The 25,132-nt window shown below is 41.9% G+C and overlaps 1 protein-coding gene across 1 annotated transcript in view; it reads left to right on the top strand.

Moving 5' to 3' along the window:
* Nucleotides 1-25,132, top strand: part of LOC114584522 (von Willebrand factor D and EGF domain-containing protein-like) — a 193,440-nt gene that overhangs the window by 30,975 nt on the left and 137,333 nt on the right. Inside the window, exons 2-5 of the mRNA XM_077935769.1 lie at nucleotides 3,969-4,153; nucleotides 14,943-15,171; nucleotides 17,426-17,491; nucleotides 17,811-18,043. Coding sequence (XP_077791895.1) covers nucleotides 3,969-4,153; nucleotides 14,943-15,171; nucleotides 17,426-17,491; nucleotides 17,811-18,043 — 713 coding nt within the window. The remainder of the gene's footprint in view (nucleotides 1-3,968; nucleotides 4,154-14,942; nucleotides 15,172-17,425; nucleotides 17,492-17,810; nucleotides 18,044-25,132) is intronic.

Raw genomic sequence — 25,132 nt, 5'->3', positions numbered from 1 at the left:
AGAAAGAAAGAAAGAAAGAAAGAAAGTGTACTTATTCAGGCACCATAAGAAATCATTTACAGATTCAGCTATAACTACTTAGATAATAAGTTTGAATAAATTGATTAGGTATTTCAGTAGGGACCCATATTTCTAAAATAAAAAATTCTTTTTCTTCCCACCACCCATTTTCTCCCACTGCAAATACTATTAGAAATGCTTATGGTGTTGGATACTTTGTAATATTATGGTAACAAGTACCAACAAGTAAATCATAAATGTAGGATTAACTCCATAAATGTCAACCGGAACTTCCCCTCTGCCCCCCAAAAAACCTAATTGCGGGAAAGGGTTGGCATACTCTCCAAATTGAGGGAAAGGTCTCAGCAGAGTGAGGTTTTGTAGAAACCGCACAGAGCATGGTTTCAGGACCAGTATCCCAGGAGGCAGAAAGCAGGAGGAGATAGGAATATTAAAGAGGCTGGCCAAAAGTAGCTAAAGGAAGTGGTTTGGGTTTGGCTTTTTGGAAACATGAGTACTGTACGTGTACAGTGGTACCTCGGGTTAAGAACTTAATTCGTTCTGGAGGTCCGTTCTTAACCTGAAACTGTTCTTAACCTGAGGTACCACTTTAGCTAATGGGGCCTCCCACAGCCACCGCGCGATTTCTGTTCTCATCCTGAAGCAAAGTTCTTAACCCAAGGTACTATTTCTGGGTTAGTGGAGTCTGTAACCTGAAGCACCTGTAACCCGAGGTACCATTGTAGAAACATGGCCCTCTACATGTAAAATGTATGCATGGGGGGCAAGCAAGACCACCTTTCGAACTTCATGTTCTGCTTTGCTTCACAGTGTGAGGCACCATCTTCTCTGTTGATTGAGAGGGCCCAATGCAACGTCATGATGTCACACATGTGATGTTGCAAGGAGCTAGGGGGCAGAGCTGAACACTCTTTGAACATTGAGGGGGGCTGGGCCCCCTCACAAAATACATTGAGGGGTGAAACTGCCTTAGCACCTATGGTCACAGCTAAACACTCAGGTATTTTGTGCTTGTGAAATAGAGCATGTCAAGTTCAGGGCTAGGCCCTTCTCACGAACTTCTGTGGTTGCATGTGGAGGGAATTCTTCTGCATGGAGAAGCATTCAGCAAAGTGTGCCCCTACCTGCATTATGAAGTGGAATTATCTGGGCCCAGGTTCATTAATTCAACTTGTCACAACCAACTTTCATGCGTCTTAAGAATACTTCCAGCACTGTTGGTGTCCCTTTCAGATGTCTGAATCTTCTCAGTGACATACTGAATATAAGTGTACATATTTGTGCAATTTGTTTAAGCAGTTCTGCTTATAATAAGGAACAATTTTTACAGCTTCCTCGGGGGGGGGGGGGGGAGGAATCACAATGCCCATTGCACTAAATAGTTTATACAAGACTATAGCGTATACAAGGATATGAAATCTACAGTTATATATTTGAAATAGAACAAGAATAATTCTATTGCATCCTAGTTAAATATCGTTTCAGCAGTTCCCTTAGTGTAGCATTTCGCTTGAAAAGGCAAGGTACATGCTAACAGTTTAGACCAGGCATTCCCAACCTGCGGCCCTCCAGATGTTTTGGCCTACAACTCCCATGATCCCTAGCTAACAGGACCAGTGGTCAGGGATGATGGGAATTGTAGTCCAAAACATCTGGAGGACCAAAGGTTGGGGATGCCTGGTTTAGACTAACCATAAAGACAGGGTTTTTTTTTGTTGTTGTTTAAAAAACACACCAACGGAATGGTAATTATTGTGTCCTGGTGCATAATTTCAGTTTGAGCATTCATCCTGCCTCTTGCATAACCACTTTCAAGCCACAGATATTTCACCTATTCAGTCTGATGTAGTCTTTCAAGTCCACAACCAGTACTGACACAGTATTGGGATGCCACTTTTCAAGCCCCACACCAGGGATAATCCTGGTGCAATCCTGTACATGTTCAGAAGTAAGCCTCATTTAGTTCAATAGGACTCTCAGGTCAGTGTGCACAGGATTGCAGCAGAAATCTGCTAAAGCATAAGACAAGGCACCTGTGGTTCTCCTACCCATAAACCTCTATGATCCTGTTGTCCCTCTTCCATTCAGCCTTCACCCACACCATCTGCTGAGGTAAGCAGAATTCAGATTAAGGATCGTATTCTGTGAGACCCTGATGTAGTTTTTCTAACCTGGTTTCACTTAACAAAATACATTTACCGCATGCATTCTTTTCACAACCATTGATTTGTTTTGTATTAAGTGTCAAGAAAATTCCTTGTGGCTTTCATGTTGCATATTTATGGAATACCTATGGTATATAAATCAGCACTTTCTTGACACTGTATTAGGTCAGCCAAAGGCAAACCTTGGTTGTGAGGAGGTGGCCATTGAAACAAAATGTTTTCCACAGCAATTTTCTCTGGTTTCTGCGAAAAAGATCTAGCGCTTCTCTGATAAAGGACAGTGGTAATTTAAAAAATAAAATAAACCATTAAAACAAAATACAGTGATGTGCTGCCCCTGGTGAAGAGAAATAAGGCTTTCACGTAAGTCCCATTGAACTCAATGGGGCTTATCTCTAAGTAGACTTGTATAGGAATTCACCTTGTGAATACTTTTATAAGCAAAAGTAATACCTGCTACCAGTGCTTTTAAAATAATAATTTTTGTAAGTGTCTGTACTCACCACGAAGTTGTCACAGTACGTGCCAAACTTTTAACACTTGGGGGGGTGCTGGTATTGCATACCCTTGAGTGCCCCCAGAAAAAAAACACTGCCTACTACTCTTATGTTGTTACAACACCCCCAACAAAGATATGATAGTTATTCTGATTCGTTACATTTTTGTCTGGATTGATCTCGTCACTATTGCCATAATGACCAACCTAGATCAAAACAACGGATGTCAATCTTCTCTGTATCATGCCCATAGACCAAATGATCAAAAATGACACATCATCATGTCACTGGTAAAACAGCTACACAAATTCCCAGTCTTCTTACTTCAGCACATTTGGAGTACCGGTACTAGGAGGAGGGTCAGAATCAATTTGGGAAATGACAGTTGAAATATGGCCTCAGATTTTCTTCATGCCAGTGATTTAACATAAAGTATTCCTAATTTACAAGTCAAAAAAAGATGGTGGCTCTAAGTGATATCTTTGCATATGTAATCTTAGGTAGTGGGGGGGAAAGCAGTATTGTTTTTTCCTACTTCTTACATCACCACCAGTAATAAAGATCCCACAGTGTGAAATTAACTGACAGTTCTTTTGATGATGAATGAGGAAGATGAAACTAGTGCATTCTTCCACAGCTGCTTTGGCTCTTTTGGTGCTTTATAAGAGTAATTTGCTTTGCTCTACAAAGAAAGGAAGAAGACAAAGTCAATAAGTCAGAGTTTGTTTTATTGTTTTGTTTTACAGGATCTTTTCTTCTAAATACATAGTATGGTTACAATGGTCAGATCTTATTATGGTAAGTTTCAAAAAGATCTATAGAATTAATGTGGGGAATCAAAGGACCAGGGCTTTATTTTTAGGAGAGAAAAACAGGTGCCGGGACTCGCCATTAAGCTGTTGCCAGACTGTACAAAGGTGATGGGATAAAATCAGGCCAAATCTTTATTGACAGCAGCAGGCAGGGCAAGGGTTGGCATGGCATTGGGTCCCAGGATCAGTTCATCATTCCACAAGCCCCATGTTGATGGAATGGTTCTGCTGGGTTTGGATCACTCAGGATTGGCACGTAATTTCATGATGAGAAATCTCAGAATTCCTTGGAAGTTGGGTAGATAAGAAAAGTCTCAAAATACTACCAGAGAGGTGACCAGTATGAGTTCTGACATTTCACTTAACTACATGAATTCAGTAATTTTAGTGTAAAACTCAGGACGCAAATGATTTATTGGTTATTATTTACAGAAAAGACACAGCAAAATAGATGTCTTTTTTCTTATCGTTAGCTCCAGAATGCTTGCCAGAAGGACATCGTGTTCTGCACAATGCTTATCGCAGCATCACTTTTGATTCCCTGGAATTGCAGGAAACTGCCATTCAGGACATGGTCTGCGATCATTCCCTTCCTCAAGGATGGTACCGCTTCATGATTGACAACAAGCCTGCAGAAATGCCAACCAAGTGTATAGAGGTTCGTACCATTTTTTTAAAAAAATATTTTCCCCAGTATTTGTGTGATTCCAGCTCACCTCTGATATAATCTTCTGCAACTCACCTCTGATATATTCCTCAGTAATATTCTAGCCTCCTATGTTACCAAGGATATATGCATGGTTAGGATCTGGAAGAAATGTCCCCCTCCATATTGGATGGGCTAGATCAGGCATAGGCGAACTCGGCCCCTCCAGATGTTTTCGGACTACAACTCCCATCATCCCTAGCTAACAGGACAAGTGGTGAGGGATAATGGAAATTGTAGTCCCAAAACATTGGGAGGGCCGAGTTTGCCTATGCCTGGGCTAGATCACCAAGATTTTACTGTATTAGTTGTATTGTGTGGCGTATCTGACTCAAGCTATTGGTGAGTTTGTTCTCCTGGAAGTCCTGACTTCTTCCAGGAGCAGCTGGAAATGTGTACATAGAGGCAAACAGATGAGTGTGAATTTCTTCATTCAATAAGCAAATGAAATTCTCTCTTGCGTTGTTCATACCTTGACAATTCCACTGACATGTTGAAAATAGCATTTACAAGTCAACACACTTTTCCTGGTTCACAGCTCCAAGCCATCTTTCTGACATCCGCTGCTTTGCATGCAAAATGTGGGTTGAGAAGTTGGCATATTGCGAAGCAACCCATGAATATGCAGGGCTTTTGTGGTGTTCTCAGGAAGCGCATAGATAATGTTCCAGCTGTCCCAGGGGAAGTGGGTGACTCCCAGTGTGTTGGGCATTTCTAAACACCTTCAATCCCTCTAATCAACTACTTAAAGCTACAGCTCCTTTGAGGTTTTGCTTCTTCTATGGATGACTTTTTGATTCAAATTAAATAATAGATTATTTGGTTTCTTCTGTGGATAACTTCATAATTCAAATGAAATAATAAATTCATAAACTCATAATTCCAAGCAGCAGCTCAGCTAAAAGCTGGCTTCATTTAATATCAGCTGAAGTGAAATGGGATTTGAACTGAAATGAGAAGGGGGGGGGGAATCGTAATTTAACACTGTACCAAATAAACCCCCGAACCAGTGGGATGTATTGGATTTTAAGCAAATAAATACGAAACTTAGCATTCCTTTTCTTGGTGGTTCTTTTGGTCTAAATTGTCACTGTCTAAACTCAATGGCACTTACTTCTAAGTAGTCACATGTAAAACTGTGCTGTAATTATATATGTTGAATTTAAGATTTGATGTTCTAGCAACTACATACTTGATCATATAAAAAAAATTATCCAGCACAGTACTAGAAAGTCAATTGAATGACCGTCAAAGGGACACAGGTCCCCATCCAGAATCTCCAAGACCAGTCAGTCAGTGTTCTTGGCTTTAACCGTAATGGACAACAGTTGTAGGAAAGGGATTAGACCTAGATTCAGGACTCCGCAAGCAGGTGATCAGCATTTTCCAAGCTGATCAGCAATCATCTTGGAAGTTGGTTGTGTGTGTGTGTGTGTGTGTGTGTGTGTGTGTGTGCGCACACATGTGTTCATGGTACAATGTGTCAGATCCCCCTCAATAATGTTTAGGATTCATAAATATTAACAGTCAATTATTCATAAACGCTAGCATATCCAGTAATGTGCAGCATACTAGTTTCCATGATTGATAGGTCCAATGATATCCATTTTTTTAAAAAAAAATCATTCTTATTGAAACCCACCATATATTCTTCTCCAATCTAAGCAGACACTCTTCCCCCCCTCAAAACATCAAACAATGTTCACATGGAAACAGATGTTCAATCTAATCCATGTTTGCATAAATCTTGAGTTTGGCTCACATGGTGTCCCCCCCCCCCGCACCCCTTATTTGCCATTTGAGCAGCCAGAACCATCAATTCGCATAATACATAAAGTGTGCAACCAAAGATATAATGAACCAGCTACAATTCCTATAATTAAAATGGCTTCAAAGCTTCACCAAAGTCACCCAACTTGTTGGGGCTGGGTCACCCACCCACCAAGCATGGATCCTGTGTGTGTGGCCTTCCCACATCAAATATAGAAGACAGCACATGACACAGTTATTTATTGTACACCTGGTTTGGGAGATTTTTGTTCATCCTTAAGAAAAATATTGGTAGCATTCAACTAAATAACTGCACAAGCACCAAGACTTATGCTTGTGTAATGGGGCTGCCCCACCCCATCTCCTCCAACTGTACATGCTCCACACCATCCCCAAATCTGCTCGAAAGGGCTGGGAGAAACCTCAGAAGAGATTTAGGAGTGCACATGGGGGAGGGGGAAGCAGGAAAAAAACCTGGTTACAGAAGGGGAACTTTGAATACAAATTGAAATTTGTAGATGTACACTCATGTCACCTATGACACATATCTTCTTTGTATAGTGGGAGCATGCACACATGCCCATTTCCCCCACCAGACGCATGCACCCCATTGTATGGTAAGTGTGTGAAATTGCTCCATGTCTCTGATCACCCCCCCAGTCACATTATGTTTGTCTATTTCAGGACCACTGGAACTGTTCATTTAAAACATCTTCCACTGCCTTGACATAAGGCTTCCTGCATTGCAACTACATACTAGATTTTCCAGATGCTAATTGCTGCTAAGTCAAGTAAGAGTAAGCCCATTAGAGCTGAACCAAATACATGCAGCAGAGTTAATAACCATCTCATTTAAATTATATTAATCAGCCTACTCAAGATGTGAAATCTACCGTGATTTTCCAAGCTTTGCAACCTAATCTCGCACAAACATTTACTGATAAAAATATTGACCGAACACCAAACGGAGAAAACAGTTGAATGAAATGTATCAAAATACATATTAATTGATTGGTTGAATAATATCATGTGCTCAGAACATGCGATATCAAGACTCAGTTCACTGAGAAATTAATTGTTTTTGGATGAGATTAAATAGAGCATTTAATTTCCATATGATTATTCTTTTTTTAAAAAACCCAATTAACAAAGTGCAGCATTTCATGAAGCAGCTTGTAATATCTCAAGCACTGATCAGCAATACCAGTAACCAACAGCCAGCAAAACGCTGAAGAAGCTGCTCTATCACTTAAATATCAGCAGCATTTTTTCTTATAAGCTCCTACTTATTTTTAATACCATAATTTCTATGCAAACCCCAAATGATAGGTCCAACAGCTTGATTTTTTAAAAAAACAACAACTTTGCAATTGCATATAACCTGGGAATGTTCAATCAATCAAATCACTTTGAATATCTAAATCCCGAATAAGTGGAATAAGACATCCCAGGGTGCAGCAGTAATTCCAGTGTGTTTTCCATTTACTTGAAATGGGCAGCTCGTCCACTTTTTCATGCGTCCATTCTAAGTTGAATAATTTGATGGATTAGTGGCTGCTTAGCCAGGAATGAATAATATTTAAGACATACATACCTATCTTGCAGTGGCGCTGCATGGATTAATTAAGAAATGTCAGTACAGTATGCTTTAATGAAAAGTGACAAAATATGGTAGGAAGTGAGCATTCAGATTCCCACTTTGAAGCTGAACCCCTTCAAGGAGTGCTCAGTAGGTGCCAGGTAGAGATCAGCATCTGATTGCATTAATGCCAAAAAAACTACTTCCCTCTGAAATTGCATATTATCTTCTCTGAGCCTGCTTTGGAGAAGGGTGCTTGATCATATCGCTCTTCCTAACTGAAGAGCAGATAACGTATTGAGGTTTTTTTGGGTGGAGGGTTTCATCAAAAGATGAGCAGCAAGGAGTCTGCAAGAGATCTCCATCCTGTGCTACTGGACAGTGTCAACATATCTTTGCTTCCCATCCCAAACTCCAGAAGTTTCAGTGTTCCACACCAAGAGGATATTTTGAACAGCACCCAACAAACCTGAACACTTCATTCCCATTAATTTCAGTAGGAGACACTCAAGTGCGTATTTAAATACCTCACTGAAAAATCAATGAGGTATCAATATGCCCGGATGATGTCCTTGGCTGCCAGTGGCGTAGACATACAACCGCTTCCTGCTTCTTGATCAGGCATGCACATAACAAAAATCTTGGCCACAATCTAGCTGAAGTTAAGCAGACAGAAGACTCCTTATTTCAATGTGAAAAATCTGAATGCTCACTCCCCACCAAGTTCAATAGAAGCAGTGGGATAGCTCAATTAGTACAGTAAGAGAATTTCAGGGTTGTGGGTTTGAGCCCCACACTGGCAAACGATTCCTGCATTGCAGGGGGTTGGACTAGATGACTCCCTTCCAACTCTATAATTATATAATTCTATTATACTAAGTAAGGGACGCGGGTGGCGCTGTGGGTAAAAGCCTCAGCGCCTAGGGCTAGCCGATCGTCAGGTCGGCGGTTCGAATCCCCGCGGCGGGGTGCGCTCCCGTCGCTCGGTCCCAGCGCCTGCCAACCTAGCAGTTCGAAAGCACCCCTGGGTGCAAGTAGATAAATAGGGACCGCTTACTGGCGGGAAGGTAAACGGTGTTCCGTGTGTTGCGCTGGCTTGCCAGATACAGCTTGTCACGCTGGCCACGTGACCCGGAAGTGTCTCCGGACAGCGCTGGCCCCCGGCCTCTTGAGTGAGATGGGCGCACAACCCTAGAGTCTGTCAAGACTGGCCCGTATGGGCAGGGGTACCTTTACCTTTATTATACTAAGTGCCTCTTTGCCTGTATCACTCTCCTAAGCACATGCATTAAAACTAGCTATGTATAAAACTTTACTTGCTTTATATTTAAGACACCATTATGAAGGAGAGTTTATTTGTCCAAAATATCACATTCAACATCACTGATTGTGCCTATAGAAGCAGTTTTACTAGGCAACTGATGACCGAGTTAACAACAAAAAAGTCCATTCTGTCAAGGTGTACAAAACAATGACTGAAAATACATTCCCAATACTGCAAAAAAATATATATGGGATATTCTTGAACATGCTTCTTTATCCCAGACTCCCATGTTTATACTTCCTGCATATTTTATTTTTCTCTCTTCTAACATTGCAACTTTAATTCTAGATTGATTCTAACACATGCACATGTGCATTTATTCATTCGGAAAGCAAGTACCACCACCGTAGCCCATTGGAATTCTGTGGGAATGCCAACAAAGGGTGAAAATATATATGTGGATACAAATGTCTGCATGCATGCACGTTCCACCTTCTAATTTTCTATTGATAGAGGTACACTTATTTCTTTAATTTCCCTATAAGGTTTGTCATGCTTGCTTTTAACTCATTATTTGAATACAGTGGGTACTTTGCTTAACTTCCTCTTTAGTACCTGGATATCAGTCATAAGCAGAAGCCTTGAGTTAGAAGCAGAAATCGGTGTGGTGTGCTTTGCTTATGGCACACAGTGGCTAGATTCCTGCCATTTAATCTGCCGAGCACTGAGAAAGGACAGGGAAAAAGAGGAGAAGAGTGCTCAGGCATGAAGAATCATATCTCTGGGCAAGGATTTGTGCTTTATAGCCTAAATCCGTCCTGTGATAACTTCCTATGAATCTTATGAATTCAATAAAAACCCCAAGTAATCTTTTCCCATCAGAGAAAATAAGAAAATAAAATAATAATAGCCTTTCAAACAAGGCAATAACAAACAAATTAAATATGCTTTGGCAAATGCTAGATATTAATTTATCATTCCCACCATTTTATTCTCAAAGCCCAGGCAGGCTTTTAGTTTCCCCTGTGTCTTTTAGCCTTGGGGCTGCCAGGTAAAATTCAGCTGACAGAACTACAATAAAGCCAGCATAACTTATACTGTGACCTCCACTCTCACCCTGCTGTCATACACGATCCATTTTTTGTGTGTGCTACAAAAGAGCTTCTGCTACTGCTGCTGCTTAAGGAATCCAGCAGGGCTGCACCAAAGGGGGGGGACTTCCCCACTCTTTTAAAGTCTCTTCCCCCCCAAAACCTAACATAATGCTCAGATTTACCAGTCTCATTTTAGCACAACACTATTTCACGTAGCTCCAAAATTGAGGCAGAATAGTGCACAATTTGAAAGTGCTCACCTCTTTGCAAAGGGTAACTGTTAAACTCTTTAAAAAAAAGTAATGACGGCCAATTTTTATTTATTTTTTTAAAGCAGCAAATAAGCCAAGTCTTCTTCCACCTATTTGAAGGTGTATATTTTGGCGGTATAAGTTTATAAGTGTTCCAATTTGTGATAATGATTTCTTCCTTTATTCATTGTGCAGTTCTTACAAGTGCCTTTCAGGCTTATTTATTATGCCACCCTTCATTAAACATTTCAAGGCAGCTCACCCCAATATAAAATTCATTAAAATCAAGTACATTAAAACAACCAACACGGCAGCATCTACGGAAGTTTGAATAAATACGATAAGCTGGGCTATTCTAACCGAGCTTGTTATTTTAAAGAACTTGCCAAGATCCTGGGGAGGCTTGACCCTCCCCCTCTTTCTTTCTCAACCTCCTGTTTACCAATCGTCCCATTGTTGGGAAGTTTTCTCTTTCGACATCAAATGTGAGTGCATTGGACTTGCTTGGCAATTGTTTGCTTACATATATGTAGAATGAGAAAGCAAGGCAGTCACTATCCCCAGTCAGTTCAATGACACATCTCTCACTAGTCCCTTGGCCAGGCCAGGGTCACCTGCCCTCTGTTCCATGGCCAGCTGTTTTAGGATGCTGTTACTTTGTCGTGAGTATAATACACATTTAACCAGCCCAAATGAGGATAATTAAAACCACCCACCCATTGTTAGAACATTTCATCCTTGAGATGTCTCATTGAATTCATTCCCGATTTCAGGATCACACAGAGTATTTTAGCTGAGGCTGAGATAGTATGTTCCCAGCACTTAATTGCTCTTGGGGCCTGGTATTGCTACCCATATATGTGAAGGAATATGTGGAGGAACCCTCCACTTTTAGGATTTATAGTTTGCCAGATTCCATGTCCTCTTTGACTGGTGGGATGGTGAGCCTCAGGCCCAGGGGGCGCCTCTCTTTCTGGCCCTCAGAAGCCTCTTTAGGCCATCCCTCTTTCCCTAAGTCACACCCCTCACTGGCCTGAGAGCTTTGGTCTGGCTGGAATGTGTCCCTGAAGTCTGATAATGCCTTGTGCTTGTCTAGATGGGAAACAGAGGGTCTGTGTGTGTGTGTGTGTGTGTGTGTGTGTGTGTGTGTGTGTGTAGAAACTCGCCTACCGTACAAAAAGTAAAGATTGCATTCATTGATCCACTCCCTTTTGTCTCTTTTTGCACTCGCCACTGACACGCAGCCTTTGGAACGTTGGCCAGAAAGGAAAGTCATCCTTGGGCTGAAAAGGGCTCCCTCCCCCTTATAGACAGAACGAGACCATTGTTAGTACACCTTTCCTCGTGTCTCTCTAAATGTCTCTGGCCCATGTGGTTTCCCCTCTTGGCTCTTGGGCTCCTTTGCACTTCTATCGTGTCCCCTCACATTTACATTGCCTGGTTCTACCGTCTCCCGTTTGCACAATCAAACATTTTTGCCCTCATCCCTTCAGGATTATTTGTCCTGAACTGGAGGCTCCAAGCTCCTGCCCACTTTCCCCACCAGCAATCACCTTAAAAGCTGCTTGCACGCCTTTTTGATTTCAAATACCAGCAGTCTGGTTCCTTACTGGCTCAAGTGGTGCTCACTCTTATGGGACAGGCCAGTATTGTCCCAAAGTGTTCCCCGGTGCCTGTTATGAAACCTACAACACCAGGGGCTTAGACCTGGAATGGCAGAATTTGGCAGAAGACAATGAGGGAGATAAGGATGAATGAGATGGGCAAGCTGGATGGCCTTCCCTTCTTTCAGGCATGTCTGGTTCCATTGCTCACATGGGAGTCCCAGCTCCCTCCCTTTCTTTCCACCAAAAGTCATGTTTGAAGGCCTTTGACGTGGTCTGGAAGGTCGCATCGGTGCTCCAACACGACTTCTGAGCCCCGCATTGTGGGTGCTAAGCACCCGCATTTTTATGGGTGCCTTGGCACCCAGAGCCCCCTAGTCCTGACGCCTATGAAGGCAGGCGTGTCACCATGCAATCTCTGTGCTCATTTCTTCACATTTTATGTACATAAAAATGTTTTCTTTTAAGGAATCTTAACAAAAAAAGCTTACAATTACTGGTGGAAGGCTTTTAATGGGACTTTTAAAACACACTTATGCCTCAATTCCACTTGCTGAATATTGTTTTAGTTGTTCCATAGTAAGCTTCTGCTTATACCTCAGCTACTAAAGCTCTCTCAGCATCAATGAGAAACCAAACAGCTTCCCAGATGGGAGGAAAAACTGTTTAGTTTTTAGATCTTCCCACTTTCTCCAGACACTTGAAATTCTTGTTTACTTTATGGTTTGCTCAAACAAATGTGCAGAATTCAAACGAAGATGCATTCCTTTGAAGCTCTGAAGCAGAAAATATGTTATATCTCTTATTCCAGATATAAGCATGTCTAGGATGGTCTCATCTGTAAACTGCCACTTTAAAAAAACAACAACAACAAACCAGTGATGAATAATAATGATACAAGGCAATTAATATTCTTCCAATGGCTACAGTGTTGAGGACCACAAATATGAATAACATGACCTGCACCACAGAGGTTCATTAGAAATACACAAAAGAGCAAGAATACAATCATAGCAGATTAATGTCACGCTTCCATCAGTGTGGCTGTCAATGTGCTTGAAATATTTTTGCTGCAGCACTGGCCTCTTGAGTTTAGTGAACATACTCAGGAATAAAGAGGCTGCAGCTCCCCATTTACCTTGCAGACCACCCTGATTAAACCCCTAGAGCAGCATCCCCATACCAGAGAAACATACCCAACCAAAAGTTGGTCACCCCAAGCCACTGTTGCCAAATAATCACAAAGTCCATACAGGCCAGCAAGACAAGGTTCCTTACTTGTCAATAACCTCCAAATCATTGCTTCTCAAGTGTAACACAAAGACTTGTACAGGCTGCAAAACATGGCCAGACTCAAAGCAAAGCTGGCAGGAGGCAATCCCAGGTCATAGGGAACGCCCCCCCCCCCCCCGATCACAAAAAACCCAGATCATGAAAAATTCCTGGAAAGCCACTGCAGAGCAAAGTCACACCACAGAAAAGTAGACAAACAACAAACCTGCCCCTTCTGAAGCCAATATGTTTTAGATTGGTGAATCCAACCAAGTACAACACACACACAAACACACACCCTTTGAAGGTGAGACCCACCAATTCTAAAGCAGTGCATGAGCTGTCAGCCCTAGAGGCTGCCATCAGATCAACCTACAACTCCCCCTACCCCCCACAAGGGCAGTCAGTGCTGCCACATGGAACAAGAATTGTTGAAAAGATGAGGCACATACCAATGCCCATTGGGCCTTCAGTCCCCTTAACATTTCCTTCAAGTTCTTCCACACTCTTTAGTCCTCCGTAGCGTAAGGCACCCCATTAATTTTCACCAGAAAGATCAGACCAGCCGGTTTCCCTCACATGGTTCTCACAGGCAAACTGCTACTGTGCACACATATACAAAATACCACCAGGTGGTTGAAGAAGATTGGACAACATTCCTTATAACTCCTGGCCACCCTAAAGCCTTACCTGTTCCAGTATGAGGGCAGGCTATGTTAGGAGTGACTTCCATATCCCTTAGAACTTCAAGAACCCACCCCACTTCTGGGATGGTCTCAGTAGGGCCATGCAGAGCTTGTCTGAGGCTCTGAGCAAGAGTCTTGTTAGAACAAAGTTATAAACTTAAACCAAACAGCAGCCAGTCCCTGGCAGGGCCCCTGGGCAGCTTAGCCTCCCCACCCACAATCCTGGGGAATGTGTATCTGCCCCCTTCCCCTATTCTGCCCTATTCTTGAGAAGGGCTACTAGCGGTTATAGTCCACAGAAGCTGAACCCCTGGCCTACCTGGCAGCAAGTGAGTTTGCCAGGTCCTCAGTCCATGATCAATTGGCATGTCCAAAGTCCTGCAGAGATCCTGGCTCATCCAAGCTGAAATCCATCAGTATGAGCAGTTAAGCAGCCACAGCCCCTCAAGCTCTGCTGCCCTTTTATAGCTTGCATTCTGATTGCAGCATCTGGGCTTGATGAGGCATGTGACCCTCACCTGTTCCGAGCCTACTCCACCTCCTCCCAAAGCTAATGAGCCCCACCTGGCCAGCTAGGGAGCCAGGCTGTGGGCCCTTGCCTGCCTCAGCCTCCTGCTGCTTCCTATGCCTCAGAGCCCACTGTGTTGGTGGAGACAGGGGTCTCCCTGGCTCTGGTGAAGGGTCCAGCTGTTCTGGCTCCTGTGCACTGACCTCCCCCCATCCCCTTGCCATCCTCAGTCACCCTGTGAGTACTTCCTACACCAACTTTTACTTCCCCACCCCCAGCTTGCACCAGTGTCTCACAGTCTCATATACACTCCTTTCCCTCCTCTTCCTTCTTCCCATTGTCTTGCCAGTTCACGACACCTCGTGCGGTGGGTGGAGCTGGTCATTTAAGACTCAGGACTTCTTGGTTGTATGGGGAAAAGGTTTTTAGGTGTTACCCCACTTACTTCAAAACATTCCTGCTGTATTTGGGGGCTCTCCTGCTCCTTCTGCTGTGAGGACCCCTAGACACCTGTCCCTAAGTCCTGCACTGATGTATTTATTATGTTCTTTATTAAGCCTATTTATACCCTGCCCTTCACCTCAACAGAGGACAAAATATAGCTGATAACATCACTGTTGCACCCCCCGCTCCAGGGGAAAGAATTATATTCAAGGAAAAAAGCCAAGCAGAAATGCAGCCATTTGATTGATTTGATTTATATATTTCCACAGATGAACAAATGTGGGACACAAGCTCCAGTCTGGCTGTCGCTTGAGCCTGACTCCCTCCCGCACCCTGGTGAGAGAAAGCAGCTCACCGCCTGTGCTACCTGGCAGTTCTTTTTCGGAAGCATCAAAGACTGTTGTCTGTTCCGGATACCCATATCGGTCAGACATTGTGGAGAGTTCTTTGTTTATCTCTTGCAACCAACTCAGGGGTGCATGGGCTACTGCGCGGAAGGTGGGTTTCGCACAGTCCATATTTGTCACCCAGATTGTATATGCACCTCTCTTCCTACGTGTTCAAAGGTTGCGTTATTGCTCTGCACATCCCAGTGACCTTGCAAGTCAAGCATTGCTCCCAGTAAGATGCAGACAATGTAGCTAATCAATCAGCAACAGCCCAGGGTGTTTCTGAGGAATAGCTGTTATTACTTTGGCAGAATTTAATCTACAGCATGTTATCAAGGTATGCTTAGCTTGGTTACACTTCCTACGTAACCTTTATTGTAGCCTTTTGCATCCACATTTGGTTTAAAGAGCAAAGCAAACTGGCTGAGCATGTTTATTACTGTTTGTTTACATCACAGAGTGGCATCTAATACTGAAATGATCTATGAGAGATAAAATGATGATTTGAAAGCCCTTGAAAGGATGCCAGGGAGGGAATTAGAAAACAGCTTTTTGGTGACTTTCTTCTTTATAATTACTTTTGTCAAAAATAAATGCCAAACCACCAAAATAGTTCTAGACTCTATTCTATATTTCAAAAACAAAAGGAATGGCAGATAGCAATTCCTCTCTCTGTTACACCTTCTGAACTCCGAGTCTTCAAGTGCATATAGATTGTTAGAAATGATTCTCCCTTAAGAGACTCACAAAGGCACAGATCATTATTCCTCTGTATTTGCCTTTGGGACCTGAATCTTATTGCACAAATTGGATCTCATGGATTCAACACAAAGACTAGAGCTATCAGCTTTTCAAAATCCTGTTTCCATACCTTCTGCAAGTCACTAACCATAGCTATTTAGGTGAACTTTTCTGCCATTCCGTCATGTCTTAGTTTGAATGGAAAGGAACACTGAAATATTAATTTGTGATTGGACTTCTGTTTCTCAAAAGACTCCCCATTGCTGTCCTGTATGCTTGGAACTGCTTCCCTGAACACCTGTGTGATCCTAATTCCAATTTTTATCCATAACTCTCCTCAAAACCTTCCTTTTTTAAATGAAGGTTGTAGCACAGCCTAATTCTCATTCCCTACTAAAACTAAGCCTAAGTATGTGGAACTGAAATAATTCCAGATTTTATCAATGTTTACTCCCACCTTTACTTCCGTTCCCTTCTTCTGTTGTTTCCCCTGGTTTAGATTTTAGGGTTGGGTTGAACTAATGTGTCACATCAGTGGTAGCCCTGTGCAAGAACTTCTAGTTGTTTCCCCTCCTTCCCCTCATGCCCCTCCCTAAGATTGGCTCAATTGTGATAGTGGTTGAGAGTTGAGAGAACCCCCAGAACAGTGGGGGATAGAGGGAGATTATTCCTTTTGGCCAGATGAAATGCTTGCCCTGATGAAACAATTGCCTTAGTGCAAAGTTGAATTCCACATCCTCATATATTATAAGCTACTAAATGCAGGGAGGTTTCCTTTGGTACTTTGTACAGCATCATGCAGATAGGCAGCACTATATGAAATAATTACAATAATTTCTCCTTTATGGCAATGAAAAATAAGTATATTCACTTGCCAAATGACAGCTTGTCTGGTGTAGTAGTTAGCAAGTTAGTGTATTGAACTAAGACCTGGGAGATCATGGTTCAAATCCCCATTCTACCATGAAGCTTCGGTGACTTTGGGACAGTCATAGTTTCCCAACCTGACCTACATTACATAGTTGCCCTAAGGATAAAATGCAGAGGGCAGAATTAGTCATGCCACTTTGAGCATCCGGGGGGGGGGGGGGAAGTGGGATATAAATGTAATAATTAAAATAAACTTTCTTAAATCTCTCCTATTGAAATCAGTATGACTTAACAGTGGTTGACCTTGGCTGGATTGTGAATTTCATAATATGCACACTCGCAAAAACAACAACAATTTTATTATTTATACCCTGCCCATCTGGCTGGGTTCAACAGCAGAAGACAAGAGTGCTCTCTGCATTTTACTGTTTGCACCTGAGTATGGATGTATTTGGCACATTCATTGTAAATGGGACACATACTTAGGAATGCCTGGGTTTCAGTGAAATATATACAAAACTAAGGACAATTGTTTCAAGATGTCCAGTTCTTTGATTATTGCAACAGAAGCAGAACATTTAAATTCACATATGCCTTTCACAACAGGCATGCTACTATAAATTTTGTATTTGGGAATGAATGAGAACTTTGGAAGTTTTTCAGTCCAATGAGTCCAATTAAACAACAACACACCTCTAAACACTAGTTTTATCACTTCATGGGGCCATACTAATCTCATTTTATTTCTTTAGCTGTTAAAGAACCACAATTGAACTATTTTGGTCCCAGAGGAACTGGAGCAGACATCAACTTCCAAGGTAATTTATTAATGTTAGCATCTAATATGTGTTGTTATTTATTGGAACAGAATAGCTGGGATCCAAAAGGCCATGAAAAATGTTCCACATTCACACCTGTGCTTTTATAGTGCAGTTGCAGCTTGCCCCACCCCACACCTATTCAGCTGAGCTGCAGCAACACCACTGTTGGAAGGACAGCTTTGCCCTACTACGCCAGCTACTGCTGGTGAAGCCAGTCTATATTTTCTAGTACTATCTCAATTATAATGATTTCTTGGCTAAACTATTACCCCACTCGAGTGCATCATGCCCACACTCTGTTTTTCTTTGTACACAGGGGCATCTCAACTCCCACCTTTACAACCACTTGTCACCCCTGAGCTTTTGGGAGGCCACGTCTACCTCAAATGCACTTTCAGCACTCCAACTTCAGATTCGTCTATAGGTTATGCAGTGGTCTGGTCACGCCTTTCCAAATCCAGAGTGAAAGAACAGCTTCATCATGACACAACACTGCAGACATTCTCCTATGTGGAGATGGATGGAGTTAATTTCAGATTGGGAGATACGGTAATGCTTTCTTGAAAACAAGGTCAAGCGTTCAGAGGAGCTGAATCTCTCTGCATTTATTTGTTTGTTGGTTTGTTTTTAGCTCTTATTAACTGTTCTCTTGAATCTGAATTTGGCCTGAATCTAAAAGACAGTCCCCAAGTGGGAGTACATTTTAATATAATGTTATTAAATGCTATTTATCAAGTTTAGAACCCTGAGCATTCCAATGCATTAGATGAAGTTCACTTATGGTATCCAATTTATTTATCAGAACTTTGGTTGTTGTTACATATCATAGCATTGCTTCTTTTACAACTTATGCCTAAAAATGTCACTGATTAAGGATATGTGTATCATGTCATGGCACTGCTGTAATGACAAACAGGTTTGGTCAGTCTGATCAAAGGACTTACAGCACTAGCCTTACTTTCACAAACCAATCCATGTGTACAAACCTGACATTTTCTCATCTTAGCAGCATCATAACTCTTCTTCTGGATTTCCCTCATTTTCTCATAAATAGAAAAGTATTTCAGGGTTAGAGAAAACCCTTAACTCTAGACAAAGAGCAACTTGGTCTGAAATGAGTAAATGACCTAATAATAACAAATAATTTATTATTTGTATCTGACCAGCTCGCCCCAGCTGCTCTGGGAAGCTTCCAACATATATAAAAACATAACAAAACATTAAACCTTAAAAAAGCTTCCCTATACAGGGCTGCTTTCAGATGTCTTCTAAAGTTACTAATCTCCTTGACATCTGATGGGGTGGGGCATTCGATAGGCTCTTGAAGGCTTTTTTGAGGACACAACAGTTCTGAAGAATAAAACTCAAAAAATCCTGTTATGTTTTAGATGCAGATAGCAGGGGTGCCAACTTGAAAGAAAAATGGTGTATGTGTGTGAGCAGGTAAGCCCACCTGCATAATTAATCACATAATGTGGCACACACATGCACACCATTTGAATGGCAATGCCCATCAAATGGGTGGGGGCTTGGCCCTCTCCAATATTTGATAGGTGGGGCGAAGGGACCTCGACCCTTAGGAGTTGTCTCCTGTGGCATGTAGGCTATCTTTGGTGAAGTGGTCTAAAGCCAGGCAAAGGGCTAGATTGCAGCAAATTAACAACAGTTTAGGACAAAACAAGACAAGGCATCAAATAGCACTAGCAAGGACAAGTAATCCTGATCTTCCATGGCTGCTCTTTTAAAAGGAACACACACACACACAAACACAAGGTGTGTGTGATTTGTGGTATGTGAGACCTTATTTTGATGCTCCAAAGTTGTAAACTGACCTTAACACCCATCCAGTGCTCTGCATGTGTATTTTCTGATCGTGATGTAAACTGAGGCATCTGTTGGGTTTAGTGGCAGAATCAGCCCGTTCTTCTGTCCCTTGGCAGTGCAGTCTTCAGGAACCTGCACTCATCTCCCTATCAGCTTATTTTTCTGAAAGCTGCTGCATGGTTCTGAGTCAAAAGGAGAGGGGGAAATGTTAAAGCTCTGCTTCCAGTTGACTGATATCCATCTACGCTACTTTCCACACATTTCAAACTCTCTCAGCGATATCATTCAAGCATAATACAAAATTTCCTTCAAGATGTTGTTCATATCATAGCTTTTAATAGAGTCATTGAGCTTTACTGGTCCAATGGAGTTTGAGCTTTTATTAGCATCTCTTTAGATGAAATTGCTAAGGCCATTTCTTCATAATGCTTATAAGAGCATTTCCCCATACTTTAGGTCCCAATCAGGCCATTCTGGAAACTGTGTCGGCAGAGAAATGTTTGCAAAACTACTGCAGCTTTAATAAATAAATCTATAATCCACTGCTCCCCCTCCCTCCCACCTCGTAAACACTCACCATAGCCCATTCCATCTGATTTGAAATTGTAGCAGTTCCTAAGCCCAATTTAGATTATATTGACAGAGGTCATTCCATACCTGGAGGTACTGCCATCTGTAAATTACAGCAGGCACAGTGTGTGCAATGGGTAATGCTAAGGAAGCAGGATGTGCCAAAGAAACTGGCCAGGTTTTGCTCTGCACAGCAATTTGAAAGTTCATGCGGTGAGATGGCATACATTTTTTTAAAAGCTTATGCAAAATCACTTTTTTTAAAAAAAGTTTGCCAGTGGCAGTGGCCATCTTGCTGATAGGTTACACTGTTTGCAAATGCAACAGCAATAAAATAAAATAAAATCAGCTCCATATACAAGCTTATAAACTGATTTATCTCTGCATTAAGATTAGAGAGAGAGCCGCTTAGCTTCCACCATGAAAGGAAAAGGAGAGAAGTTTTTTTCTTTAATTACAGCCTTTCACACCAGAACAATAACTCGACATACATTCTTTAAAAAAAATAATCACCGCTAATAGGAAGGTTTCTGATGTTTTGGAATGAATTTTCACATTGAGATTCCATATTTCAATATGCACGGATTTGCGTTGGTTGACAGTTTCATTATGAATAAAAACAAAACACAGAGCAACCCTATCTGAATTAAGCATAATCTCCATTACAAATGTCTCTGACTTTAATGTAATCTTTGTGGATAACTCAGAGAAAAGCTCATTGTGCTGGAAATGCCAAGAAATTCAGTGCATTTTATGGTCCTTTAGGAAAGAAGTAATATGGAGCACATGTTAGCCTCCTGTTTGAATGCAGGAAGATGCAAAGCAGAGGTCTTCACTTGTATACACAGGGCCCAGGGACCCTGGGAGCCAGGCACATGGGATGCTGTGCCTTCACCCAATGATCAAGACTCCACAAAAGGCACCATTGCCACCTAGGCCTAGGTGTATCAACACTCACTAGACAAAAAAAACAACCCTGAAACTCCATCAGCGGCCAGCAGGGTATCATTGGTGGGTCTGCATTGCTGACCTGGCTTCCCAATACCATGTATCACTGCCTGTTTCTGAGAGGGAGAAGGCCGAGGCAGCAAGGAGCTTAGCACGGTGGGAATACAGAGCCAATCTGATGCTCCCACCACTGTACCAGCACCACAGCAAGCTCTCTGCTGCCTTGGCTCCCCACCCCTCTGTAACTGGCAGTGACACATGGTGTCTAGAAGCTAGTCAGCCCTGATTGCACCACCCCATTGGTCACTACTGAATGAAAGTAAGCTGTGCTTACTAGCATTCTTCATAAGCTGTGCCTTAATTTTCAGCCATTCACAGCCTCACTTTAGGAATCCAGAATGCATAGCATTGCGTGAGGGGTGGGTGGATTTTTGTTCTCCACCCAGTGTCACTTTTAGATATTTTTATACATAATTCAGTTTCATTTGCATATTAATCTGTAGGTTTTTTAATTAATTCAGTTTCATTTGCATATTAATCTGTAGTTTCTTTGTTTTTAAAAAACTTAAAACAGGTATATAAATGTATATTTGCTCCTCTAATACACATATAAGTTTTAAATGGACATTTTGATACATTGAAACTTCCAAGAACTGTGTCGCAACATTCAGAGAAGCAGAAAACCTGGAAGGAAAGCCAAGTTGTGATTTGCATGTTAGTCTGAGGGGAGTGGGTCAGGTCCTTTTGTTTAGAGACTCAGACTGAATTCAACAAGTATAACGAGGCTTCACCAGGAGATACACAATGAAATATCTCTCAGAAGCTGGAAAAGTTTGAAAATTTGCCCCAGATAATTGGGCGCAAATAAATTTAAATGGGCATAAGCTCCATCTGAAGCACATCAAAACTGGTCATCAACAAGGCCATCCTCTTCCCCACTTGCATTTGCAAAACTCTATCTGCTGTTATTATGCCTTCTCAAGTTCCTGGATCTCATTACTGTCTTTAGGCTGAATATGCCAGTCTCTTTTTTTTCTATTGCAAGTGTTTTAAAAATACTGACAGTAGGATTTTATCTTACTGAAAAGCTTTGGGGGGGGGAGTACCCAACCACAGAGTAGTCAGTCAATGTTGCATTCATACTGCCTTCAGGGTACCTTTTTCATTCTCCTCCCCCGTCCCTTGAAATGATAAGATGATAAAAGGAGGGGGAAAATCTCTGATAGCGGAGTTACAGAGTAGAAGCCAATATTCAGCTGGAGGCAAGAAACTCCTAAGGAAAGCTATCTTAATAATTATGTGACAAACTGTCAAGTCTGTAGATCAGTGACCAATGCGCATATCTGATTGTGAGAAGTTCACACCTGAGTTGTAGAAGAAGAAGAATTCATCCTCAAAAAGGAAGGAGCTGTGCACATAGTACAATGGGTACGGAATGCGCAGTACTTTTCCAATGCAAATATTGTACTTCCCTTCTTGATTCTCCTGGATTGCATTCAAAATCACATACAGTACAATACAGGTGAGACTAGATTTTTCAGATTTCCCCTTGGAAGCGTCTTAATATTGAGTCAGATGTACGGCCCACCCAGGTCAGTATTGTTTACACTGACTGGCAGTGATTTTCAAGGTTTTCAGGCAGGAGTCTGTCTCATCCCTATACTCTGGTTTCTCTTCAGATCATATAAATCATTTGTCTTTTACTAAAGATTCCCATGGCTGGAGAAGCCAGGGACCTGGGACTTTCTTCATGCAATGCATGTACCCTACATATATGATTCATCTCCAATGTTTTAAAGGGAACCATGTGGAATTTACAAATTTCTTCCAGGTCTTCCAGAAAACTATAATATGAACTATTTATCCTAGACCTGCTTTGGTGAAATAACCAAGTTAGAGTAGTGGTCTATCTTAGCTCAGTGTTGTCTCTACAGACTAGGATCAGCTCATCAGAATTTTATGCAGGGGTTCCTTCCCAGTCCTACCTGCAGCTGGTGGGGAATGAACCTGGGACATCCCACCTGCAGAGCAGATTCTGTGCCACTAAGCTATGGCTCTTCCCCAAATTTCAGTGGGAACTATGGATTTGGATTGCATATTCATTTTGCAAAGGGGTAAATGCATTAACATTGGCCACCTCATGAGATGAGAAGACTCCCTGGAAAAGACCTTGATGTTGAGAAAGATTGAGGGCACAAGGAGAAGGGGACGACAGTGGACGAGATGGTTGGACAGTGTTCTCGAAGCTACCAGCATGAGTTTGACCAAACTGCGGGAGGCAGTGGAAGACAGGAGTGCCTGGCGTGCTCAACATTCATCCTTTTTTATTTATTTTTATTTTTTTACAAAAATGAAAAGTTCTGGTATAAGGACCACTTCACATGATACAGATTTTTGTTCAAGGTACAGTACTCGCTGGTTTAGCCTTGGAAAAGGGGAAGGGGAAAAAGTTTACTAGGGTGAAAGAACCCCATTAGGATAGTAGATGGTGTGTTGCCTCAGTGGAGATAACAATTGTATCGCTACTGTATGAGCAAACATAATTGGCCAGAACTCTTGCGCTTTCTGAAAAATAGACCTTGCTGTCCTTTGGACAGTGTTTGTACATTGGGTAAAAGCAAGGAAATGGCTTCTCAAAACCGAAGCTCAACATATGATATAAAAGGTATCTCTGTCTTTTTAGAAAGAATTTATTTTAACCTAAACTAGTGCAAAGCCTTGTCCCTTGAACACAGCCTAAGAAAGCAGGCAGTGAGTTTCTGTATGGGAGCTATACTTAGGTTGTTGGATAGAATTTGGATAGTACAATACAAATGCACAGCTTTCCTCTTTCCTGGTAAATTAGGCTGTGACCCAAAAGCTACGTAAGCTGAACTCGACAGCTGATCTTCCCTCTCTGAGGTTTTTTATTTTGCATTTTTCTTTGAGCAGCAGGCTTCATATCATACCACAAAATGATTTCACAAGCCCCTCATTTTCTCGGTCTTTTGTCATCTGCTGTCAAGGGATGTTGTCCAAGAAACATATTCCAAAGAGAAGTTAAGCATGTAGAACTAGCTCAACAGTTCTTTTGAGTCTTGCCACAATCTCCAATTCATTGACCCACACCCAATGCACTGCCATTGGGACACAACCTTTCTTTAAATGCCAGGGCTTATCCCACTGGTGACACTTGTGTGATCCCACCCAAACTGAGCCCTGCACGATGGTGTCCTTAACATGAATGTTATGCCAATCATCTTTATTTTCCTGATAAATTTTCCTGATATCAGCTTTGATAAAACCAAATAAAATAAAACATAGCCACCACAAGAACCTGGTGGCCACTTTGCAATGACCTCCCCCCCCCCCATCCTGGCCACCCTTTTTAAAACCATAATATTCTAGAAACAGGATTTCAGGCACATTACATTTTGGAAAGTAAAGTGGCAGCTGAAACTATGGCTGTATAGAGGACCACCTCTCTTCAGGACCTGGACAACACTCTGCTAAGCATCACTAAACTCTTGCACACCCCCTCTTAAAGCCAGCTATGAAGGTAGGTGCATGCACTGATGTGTAGCCTGAGGGTTACAGTTGTGCTTCTCACAGTAAGCATGCAACCTTTGAAGGACAGATATGTGTGTCATCAAAGCCCTGTTTGAACAAGTTTAGAATAGAGACAAGGGAACATGCACAATCCCTGCCTCCCATGTCCCTGGCCATGTTGCCTGGTCTTCAGGCCATGTGATTAGCACTAAGGTCTCTAAAGGGTTTTGAAAACATTTTCAGCTGAACTTGCGTAGAAGCTTCCTCACAAGTGAAAACTCTGGCTTGTCAAGGTTTCTAGTAGTGGGGACAGTTTCTAAGCACATTCAATCAAACATACTTTAAATACAATGCACTGCAATGCACTGCAATACAATACAATACAATACAATACAATACAATACAATACAATACAATACAATACAATACAATACAACCTTCAGAAATCCATGCAAAGATCTAAAGAGCAGCTTGAGTGCCGATGGATGTTGAAGGCAAGGCTTGCATGTGTGTCCCTGGAACATGAATGATTAACTATTTCAGAAAGGTACAAATTGCCCCTGGGTGTTTTGAGAGGCATGTCTGCCATTAATGTTTTTTTGTTTTGTTTTTTATGTCTTTACGCCTGAAAATTGTGGTGTAGAACAAATACAGCTGCAGAAATCACTACACAATCACCACAAATCAGCTTTAATGTTCTACAGTGGTACCTCGGGTTACAGACGCTTCAGGTTACAGACTCCACTAACCCAGAAATAGTACCTCAGG

Source organism: Podarcis muralis, chromosome 1, assembly GCF_964188315.1.
Source record: "Podarcis muralis chromosome 1, rPodMur119.hap1.1, whole genome shotgun sequence".
NCBI lineage: Eukaryota > Metazoa > Chordata > Lepidosauria > Squamata > Lacertidae > Podarcis > Podarcis muralis.
The sequence above is the reverse complement of the archived record's forward strand: the minus strand, read 5'-3'. Positions and strand labels throughout refer to the sequence as shown.